Source organism: Solea solea, chromosome 2, assembly GCF_958295425.1.
Source record: "Solea solea chromosome 2, fSolSol10.1, whole genome shotgun sequence".
Lineage (NCBI taxonomy): Eukaryota > Metazoa > Chordata > Actinopteri > Pleuronectiformes > Soleidae > Solea > Solea solea.
In genome coordinates, this window is record NC_081135.1 from 8,622,157 (window position 1) to 8,632,490 (window position 10,334).

The 10,334-nt window shown below is 38.7% G+C and overlaps 1 protein-coding gene across 2 annotated transcripts; it reads left to right on the forward strand.

Annotated features, from left to right (window-relative positions):
- The first annotated feature begins 166 nt into the window (after window positions 1-166).
- Window positions 167-5,437, forward strand: LOC131452790 (nuclear receptor subfamily 4 group A member 2-like). 2 transcript variants are annotated; one of them, XM_058622421.1, is made up of 8 exons: window positions 167-306; window positions 408-452; window positions 731-1,560; window positions 2,880-3,009; window positions 3,338-3,495; window positions 3,581-3,780; window positions 4,183-4,361; window positions 4,516-5,437. In XM_058622421.1, exons 3-8 carry the CDS (start codon window positions 736-738, stop codon window positions 4,773-4,775), a joined length of 1,752 nt encoding a protein of 583 aa, XP_058478404.1. In that variant the 5' UTR covers window positions 167-306; window positions 408-452; window positions 731-735; the 3' UTR covers window positions 4,776-5,437. The 2 variants fall into 2 exon arrangements, with proteins under 2 accessions (XP_058478404.1, XP_058478403.1); XM_058622420.1 differs by having other exon boundaries at window positions 408-1,560.
- Window positions 5,438-10,334: the final 4,897 nt, after the last annotated feature.

Genomic DNA, 10,334 nt, shown 5'->3' on the forward strand with positions numbered 1-10,334 from the left:
TTAGTCACATGTCGCATAGTTTACTTAATGAAATTGAAATGACATCCAAATCCCCTCCCTCAAACCCACTCCACCCCTCCGCTTTGTGCGTAATAGGGGTTTGGGCACACCTCGTAAACAAAAGCACATTGTCGGTGTCACTGCTCATCAGTCTGCGAACCAAGAGTGCAGGGAGAAGTCATTTCAGGTACTCTACGGACACTGTGGTGTTTTCTAGTCGCTGCTAAATATTTAATTGATCAAGCAACATTAGAGCAAAGATGGTTTTATTTGTCACCGTCATCGTACACTGGATGGATTTTTAAGGTATTGCATATTCTGCTTTTTCCCTCTTATTATGAAGACAGCAATGGTTTCATGTTAAAGCTTGCAGAGTGATGCAGTGGTGTTTTTTTGTTTCATGCCAGACAAATTCCTGGGAAAATCTCCAAACTAAGACAACTGTAGCTAAGGTAATACGAGCTCCAGACTGTTTCTCTGCATGCTGCAAAATAAAATAATGTAAAAATATACATCACTTATTTTAAATAAACTTTATTTTGCTTAACTTGGTAAAGTGGTTTAAAAAAACACAAACATACATCAATCATAGCATAGCCTGCCCAATATTGCATGTTTTTTAAAAAAAGTGAAATAATTTAAACTTGTAACAAACCGTATTTGCTAAACATTCCTTTGTCCACTTTGTCTAATTTGGACTGACTGCACCGCTTGCTGTCCATGCTTGCAGGAATCATGCCGTGTGTCCACACACAGTGCGGCTCCTCGCCACAGGGAGCCAGTCCGGCTTCCCAGAGCGCCGGTGGGGAGCGAAGCTGTGACTTTCTCACACCAGAGTTTGTGAAGTTCAGCATGGATCTCACTAACAGTGAAATCTCTGCTGCGTCGTCCGGCAGCAATATTGGCCCTTTGGCGGACTCTTACAACTGTGGCTACGACGTGAAGCCGCCGTGCGTCTTTCAGATGCCAGTACAGGGGGAGATCCCGTGCGTAAAGTTGGAGGACGCGCACGGGTGTCCGCGGTATCAGCCCAACCAGCCTCCAACGCACCATTCTGAGGAGCTGCTCTCCTCTCCAGGCTCAGTTTACTATTACCGACCTCCCTCTCCACACACGCCCAGCTTCCAAACTCCAACAGGACACATCTGGGATGACTCCGGTTCTCTGTATAGTTTTCGACAAGACTATTTGGCGGCGGCGCACAGGAAAAATTCACTATGCAGATTCTCGCTGTTTTCTCTCAAACACGCGCAACACAGCGGCCAGAGCTCGCCAACCTGCCAGATGAAGTTTGACGGATCGCTCCACGTGTCCATGAACCTGGACGCATCCGGGACGCACCAGCCGCTGGACTGTTCCGGGGGTTTGGGAAAGCGACACAATGTTGGATTCCCCCAGCCAATGCACCTCGCCCACGGTCACCCGTTTATGGACTACCAGACTTCAGCCTCCAGCCGTGGACCGCTGGGCGCGGAGGGTCTGTGCGCGGTGTGCGGGGATAACGCAGCGTGCCAGCACTATGGAGTGCGCACCTGCGAGGGCTGCAAGGGTTTCTTCAAGGTTTGTTGTTAGTGCGTATTTAAAGTAGCAGGAAACATATATAGTTGTACCTGGAAAAAGTGCAGATGGAAATAATAAAACAAATCTATGCATCCAATTTATCAAAAAGTATTTGTCAATTAGATTTAAAAGTTGCCCATTTAAGTTTACGACTGTATCCCTCTGTGTAATAATGAGAAGCAGAATCTGAAAACGTGGACATATTTACTTTCTAAAGATGGCCACGGTCTCCCAATAAAACTTAAAGTCCGAGCTATAATATGTAATCCCAATGAGACTTCTGACTGCCCTCCTAAATTGGATATTATACTTCAAATGCACGTTTTGATCCCTTGACACGTGCGTTCAAGGGGCAAATGTCATGTATGAAAATGGCCGTCGACGTGCCCTGAATAAAAACACGCCCCTTATTGTCTCTAAAGGAGATTCCCCGGCGAATCCCCAGATTATGAATGACCACGAGCCTGTATTTACCCAGACTACACTGCTCGCCTGCTGAATGCCTGACACACAACCTCAGCTGCTGCTCATCATTTTAAATAGGACTATTTAAGGCTCTGATTGTGGAACTATTTTCAAAGAACCATTCAAGATAGGTGACATCACATGGAATAAGAAAGAAACCTTCTGACAAGGTTCCACATTCTGAAATATTAGTTGTAGTATAGGGAAAATGTAAATGTTGTGCCATAAAGCCCACAGTTCTAAAAAAGAGCATCAAAGTGCAGAAAATGTGGCATTCAGTTGTGTTTTTTTTAACAGATGATCAGAATTGTATTCAAATATGTGCTTTAATTTGCTAATTGTATTATATATAAGTACATTTAATTATTAATTGAATTGACAGATTGTCAGTGTCAAATAAATGGATTACACAAAAATCAACCTCAACGCACCACAGACACACTTCACTGTAGTTGGAGATACATTTAACCATACAACAAATACTACGACTACTACTTCTAGAACTACTACTAATAATAATTCACACAATGATACAACAACAACAACAACAACAAATATTATGTACCCAATTAAATCAATAAATAAATAATAAAATCAATTGCAGTACATAGTAGTGTGTCATCTAGCCACAACAATGTGCAGCCATCCAGGAGGAAAATCAAATCAATAAATAAAAAGGAACTCAACAACAAAAAAAACCAACCCACATTTTTGTCCATGTGAAATGACGGAGACAAGCTTACGGCAACCAGTTTTTGAAGCATAGAGGACTTGATGTGCTTGAGAATATATGTTTTTCACCTGTAATGTGAAGGTATTTTAATACTTTAACTGTGTTCTTTGTCTTTATGAAGCGCACAGTGCAGAAAAATGCCAAGTATGTGTGTTTGGCAGCCAAAAGCTGCCCGGTGGACAAACGAAGGAGGAACCGTTGTCAGTACTGTCGCTTTCAGAAGTGCTTGACAGTGGGAATGGTCAAAGAAGGTAAACCCAAAACCACATTTTGTTTTTAATTATCCTCTCAATTCACACTGACACTCAAGAAAAACACACATTTATTAAATTGACCCATATAGATGGACAGATGGTCACCTCGCCTCATATTTTGATATCATAAATATTAATGATAGAAGCAATTGTATCTTTTTATATGAAGGCTTGGTATAGCGTAAACTGTTCAGAGTGGTTAATACAGCACACAAAGTCATAGGCAGTTTATTGAGAAGTACCAAAAAGAAAGCTTGTACCAGGAAAGTGTTTATGACTTATGTTTAGCCTATAAAAAGCTGACATATATTATACCGCTCTGCAGTGGTGAGGACCGACAGCCTGAAAGGTCGAAGAGGTCGCCTGCCCTCCAAACATAAAGCCCTCACAGACTCATCCTCCCCTGTCAGCGCCCTTCTGAACGCTCTCATCCGGGCACACGTCGAGTCAAACCCTCCACTCTCTCGCCTTGACTACTCCAAAGTAAGCCGAGTTAACAAGAATCATCAAACATAAAAAAAAAAAACATGATGGTATTTCTTATCACCCACACCTGATGACCTTTCAGTTCCGGGAGAGTCCTGGAAGTCCGCTGGGAGATGATGCACAACATGTGAGACAGTTTTACGACCTCCTGACCTCTTCGATGGAGGTGATTCGAGGGTGGGCACAGAAGATTCCCAGCTACGCCTCCCTACCTAAACACGACCAAGACCTCCTCTTCTATTCTGCTTTCCTGGAGCTCTTTGTTTTGCGACTCTCGTACAGGTACAGAGCAAACCCTTCGCCACTTGCCGAGGTTTGGCCTCCAAACACACGGGCGTTAAGCTCTGCCTTCCTCTGCTCCGACATCATTTCCTCTAAACAGCCAATCATGAGTTCTGTTATAGCTCAGTCAGTCACACCAGAATTTGAGATAGCATGACAACACATTTCCGATATAAGCTGTTGATTAGGAAGTTTGATACCCAGCCAAATGACTATAGGAGGCACCAAAATGAAATGAGAATTTACTTTCCATTATAAGGCCTACAATTTGAACCGTATTCTGAAATTCAAATAAATGTCTGTTTCTGATAATATACTGTATACATGCAGGGACTGGATTTCTTTCATCTACTTCTGCCCCTCAGTATTTTACTTTGAGCACAAGCTGTCACAATCTTTCAGATCAAATCCGGAGGAGGGAAAGTTGATCTTCTGCGATGGGTCGGTGTGGCACAGGTTCCAGTGCCTGAGGGGCTTTGGGGAGTGGATCGACAGCATCGTCGAATTCTCGGCCAATCTGCAGAGGATGAACCTGGACGTCTCCACCTTTTCCTGCATATGCGCCCTCACAATGGTGACCGGTGAGATGTTCGCACACACTACATTTTGTGCTCACGCAACGATTTCCACCTCAAAGATTGAAAGTCTCGTGTTACTTTCTGGCTTGTGTCATTTTGTAGGATTTAGATAATCCATATAAGTGGTGTTTTCTGAATCTGATTTATGGACTTGCAGAGCGACATGGACTAAAAGAGCCAAAGAAAGTGGAGGAGCTGCAGAACAACATTGTCAAGTGCTTGAAGGATGGCGCGGCATGCACTGATGGAGGCTCAGAATGTTGGTCCAACCATTTGTCCAGACTTTTAGAAAAGCTGCCCGAACTCCGCACTCTGTGCATCCAAGGCCTTCAAAGGATATTCTATTTGAAGCTGGAGGATCTGGTGCCACCACCTGCAGTAATAGATAAGTTATTCCTGGACACGTTGCCATTTTAGAGACGGGAGAGAAGAGCCGACACGCGGGGACAGCTTTGTTTTCCTCAGCAATAGCGGTCCTTTGTGTCAGTTGGAGTTCTGTGCTTTGCATAAAAAACATTTCCAAACCAACGAGTGAAAGCAGAATGATTTCCATCCTAAAACTTTATTTATAATAATCGGTTATTTGTCATTTTCATCATAAGAAGCAACATCCTTTGGAACAATTGAATCTATGTTTGCATGGTAATGGTGACTTTTTAAATCCAATTATATTTAAGGAAATAAATCATTTTAGTTTCATAAATTCCTGAAATATTTTTGTTTTATCAATTAACAATGTGATTTGAAGTGACTGCCCGGATAAAACTAGAGATTCTAAGTGAATAAAAATAATATTTGGCAGGTAAGTTGTTTTGTTTTCACACATTTCTATGCTTCCCAGCTTGTACGCAGGCATTTTGGTACAGGATTTGTGTCCCATCACGTTATGTTCTTTCTAAAATTCACGTGTTATTAGTATATCGTGATTAACACAGTATTCAGTCGACTACCATGGTCTTAAGAGTAAACTGTCATTGTCACTGTGATTTTTGATTTATTTCAGTTATTTGAAGAACATTATTTTAACTTTTAAAAATGTTATTTATATATATTTTTCCCCTTTTTGTTTTAACTGTTTATTCTAGGCTCTTTGTCATTTTGTATTTATTTATTTTTTACCTTTTTCTTTCCTATTTTCAGACTTGTCATTACTTTTACTGTATTAAACATTAAACGATGTATTTGCATTAATGCATTAAATTGAGTGTATTATGTTTATTGTCTGCAAAACTTAGAGGTTTTAAAGGGCAATAAAGACATTTTTTATTTAGTTTGACACTGTGCAATAACAACAGATAGGCCAGATGGTATATAAGGTACTTAATCAAGGGTCTAAGAATGCAATCAAAATTTCAAGAAGGTCACATAAGCACTATAGAGACATTGTAGAACTTGGAAAAATTATTTAATGTAGTCTCCAACAAGAAATTCTAATTCGTTCTAATAGTTATTTTTAATCTAAAATCAAATGATGAGAAATTACGTGTTTGTGGTGCAGTCTGATCCACATATTTACATAATTACTTAAATGTCGGAGGTCAGACTTACCCTTAGTGTTTCACATTTCTGAAGTGGTTTGTCAGAAATGTAATCCAGCTGAAGATTTTACACTACATATTATTTTCTCTATCGTACGAGGACAGTGTGTGCGTGTGTGTGTGGCCGTAAGGTGCTTGACATTTCTGCAGCCCCGTGGTAAGATGTGGCATTAAAGACACCACTTTCCTCTGATAAAGGCCATGAATTCAGCGACTACACCGGGAAAAGTCAAACAGCTGGAAATAAATACAGCTGCTGATTATTGTAGCAAATGAAATCTATGATGACAATATGTTAAATCCTAATCCGATCACTGCAGGGGAGAATTGTGTGTGACATGTTCCCTTTTCTTTTCTGCCAGAAAAGAATTGAATCAAATTGTTATTATTTTTTTCTTTAAAAAAACGTCTTACAAATAGGAAGAAGCAACCAAGAAGGTTTTATTATGGCCGGGGATCAATAGTCCAGGCTGTTCATTGCTCCAGTGTGGCAGGCTGAGATAGAAATGAATCAATGACAGTGTGTGAGAACGGTCCAGTTTAGTCTGATGGTGATGGTGATTGATGGAAAGACAGAGATACAAAACTGTAAATCCATGGGAACATTATTGGCTTATAAGAATTCTAGTGTTAGAGAGTCATTATAGAGGCATTTTTTGAGTATCAACACGCATGTCAATGTCAAGTTTCATTTGTGATGAATACAGTAATATCATCACAAATTATTGGATGGGTTCTGGGATTACAGTTAAGGGGACATTTTGTTCCAAGTATGTTATTTTTATGTTTCATTTTTCACAGAATATTTACATTTAAATTTGAGCACCTGAAGTTATGTAACTGGAATATAGTTAAAGAAACAAACACTGACCCAAGGGTTTGAGGTAAATTTAGCACATAATACTTGGGGAAACCATTGCACTGTTATGACCCGCTGTTGGTGTTATTCTGGTGTCCCAATTATTTACCTGACCATGCATTCAGTCAATTCTTTATTTATTTGGAAGTGGAAATTTACTCTATGTGATTTAATGTTTGTCACCATATTAATTATCTGATTATTCTAATAATATCTGTCCTAATTAGCTTTCATTTGGAAACACTTCAACATTTGGTAGTTTGATTTTCTCCCATAGGTGTGACAATAGGGAGCTGTCATATTATTAAAAAAAGTATTAGTATTTTGCTTGACTCACAAAAAAGGACTAACTTATTAACCATGGAGATATTTTGAGCTTAACCTGCTTCACTTGTAAATGGTATGAAGAATCATATAGAAATCTTTAAGATAATTGAGTAAATGCAATAATCCACAATCTCTTATTCCAGTTTGTGGACACAGGACACTAAGAAGAGAATGGGAAGAACATACATAAATATTTAGTGCATTATGTCAGAAGTGAAAGAAGAGGTCTTTCTATTTTCCACAAGAAAAGGCCAATAAAGACAAACATGACAGGTGCATCGTCGTCATAGCAAATCACAAGAGATGAAGCCAGGAATAACATACTATCACATACTGAATGGATGAAACGTTTGAGTGTGCAAAGACAACATGCACAAACGCTCACAGGTACTAACTAAATTAATCAATCAATTAGACTTTATTTATGTACCACTTTTATAAAAAGCAACGCAACTCAAGTGCTTCCTAAGATAAAACAAAACAAGGAACAAATCAATGGACCAAAATAGGGTAAAAAAGAAAACAGGAAAGTTGGATAGTTGGAAATGCTGTTTAACCTAATAAAGTTGTTATGTTTTATCTATCTACACAAATCATAACTGTGTGAGTTCATCAAAACCTCATGGTGCTGGCAGTCACATCATTTGGCCTGTATAATGTTTTGTTAAGCAAGGTTTATTCGAGGAGGATTATTTTTCAGTGAGTTCAGTGACAATAGGGCATCACATGGAGGTTAGTTTGAGTACCAGTACAGCAATGTAAAAAAACAACAACACTCAGTTAGCAGACAGATTCTGAAATCCTCAAGTGTTGCATCGCTGCTGCCTTACTGCCAAACTATTCATAGATAACATAAACTTTAAGAAGAGAGGTTTCTGTCGTTTTTTTTTTTTTTTTTTTTTTAAGGCTGCCGGCTCTGGTCGTACAGCAGCATCAACTACTTTATCTCGAGAGCACAATTTATGGGATGTTTTTTTTTTTGAGGCTCTGCCGACTTTGATCTCTGCATCCATCCAGCTTCAATACAGCTTAACCCTTATCACAGGCAGCCCAGACACAGCCAGCATCAACACAGATTTATAGGCAGGCACCCCTTCACTTACTTTCAACATGTAATCCATCACAGATTATTACAGATTATTGATCAGATGCTTCAACAGCTGTGGTAATTATGAATGTAATTGTCGATAGTCAAACATGTAACATTAGAGTATTCTAACTCAGATTTTACCTTGTATGTGGCTGTCTATAGGAAATGAAATTATATTTATTTCTAGCTGTATTTAAAATATCTTTGATCAGTACATTTTAGGAAACACAAAGGGTCTAGTTATTTCATTCATTCACAGAAAACTGAATTAACTACTCTGAAAGAGCTTTTATTTTGAAAGTCTATTTAGCCTCATTGTCAAATTACTTTTTATTGTGTCATGTTATTACATTTTATAATGTTGTTTAAGAGCTATAGAGCTCATAACAAGAACATTAAAAAAGACAACATAAAATTAAAGATGCAAAATAAATAAGTCAATAAATAAGAAAAGTATACATATAATAGGCTAGATTGGAGTATTTTTTTCTGCCTGTGCCTGGTAATAATCACCTCATAATTGACCCTTGATCACTGCTGCGTTTACTTGTTTCTCATATATTAAATATTTATAACTGACCGGCTCAAAGGACGGACATATTTCTCTCTGGATGTTGCTCCACCATCACTACCGTGAAATCAAAAGCAGCTTCTTCACTTTCAAGCAACAGCTGCATCTCTGATGGAAAGAGAGGTGCCATTGGTTTGTTGACCATCAGACTATATTCCAGTCACACCACCACACCAACACAGACAGCAGCATATGAATTGACTAAAACTGATTGGGACTTAAATTAAATTTGTTCAGGAAAGACAGCAAGACAAATACAGGCAAGACATAACACTTAGAAACAACTCTAGTTCTAAATCTTCTTGTCATTAAAGCAACACATTCATTGGAGGGGATTATAGCATTTATTATATCTACGGCTAAATCGCTCAGGGAGTCCCCGTCTCTCTCAACAAGAAATGGAATTAGCATTCTCTGCTAACGGGACAAACAGTTGTCTGAACACTTGAATCACTGATATGGATTATGTCAGCCCGGAATACAAACAGTGGATCCCGTGTGGTTCATCAAACACTCAAAATACCCCACTGAAGTGTTTTAACACAAAGTCTGAGCTGATTTATTAACAGAAATGTACAAAATGTTGAAGGGCTTTTCTTAAAATGATGTGAAAGTTTAGCACAAATTTTATTATGTTGAGTTGAGTCTTGTCCAGTTTTAATGCTAAAGGCTGGAGACAAACAACAATTCTCCTTTTTTCTTCCACCTTTTTGTGCCAAAGAGTACCATGCACTGTTTGAATATATGTCAGACTGAAGATAGGCTTTGGTAAGAATATATAAAAAATGATTGTTTGTATTTTGTTGTTTTTATTTTCTTACCACATTCAAAATGAGATTTAAAGTTGAGTGCAGTTCAATCAGCTGAGAGGCTTGAAAGAGCAGCTGTTCCTCATCACACTAACGATGCACGTGAACAACAGCTATGATCAATAGAAATGTCCCATTGACAGCCTATAAACTCTGCTCCATCCTGTCAACCAAGAACACCGCAAGTGATTTCACATGTGGCGCAACAATAAAAACAGATATTATAGATGAGAAAAATCATCTTGTATTGATTACGTTTGCAGTCGATCTGCAGCTTTGGTGTGACAGAGAATTAGTACAGACAGAATCATCAACCAACACGTTTCTGGGAAGCAAACGTGCAAAAGAAAACCCTTGCAGTTGACAAGATGTTGTGTTTTGCTACTGAATTTTACCTCATCAAAACCTGTACTTTATGTGGAAGATTGTTTGCATCCATGAAAGATGATTTGTACCTGCCACCTACAGAGTTTCATCTTGTTACATTAATATTCATGTATATACACAAGCATCACACCAGTGATTTCATTTCCTATGCACTCCCAGCGCAGACACTTGATTGGTCGAATTTAAACAATGTGTGGCCCAATGTCATGTCCATAAATTAAAGATAAATATTCCACATGTATGCTAAAGTTATTGACTGGAAGACAGATGGTACAAGTGTTATGAACATTTATATTCGCAGACATTTCTGCAGGCAGTGAGTTCGGTCATGTTGTTCGGTGTTTTATCAATTTTTTTTTAACATAACATTTTGACGTATGTGGCTTAATTTTCAG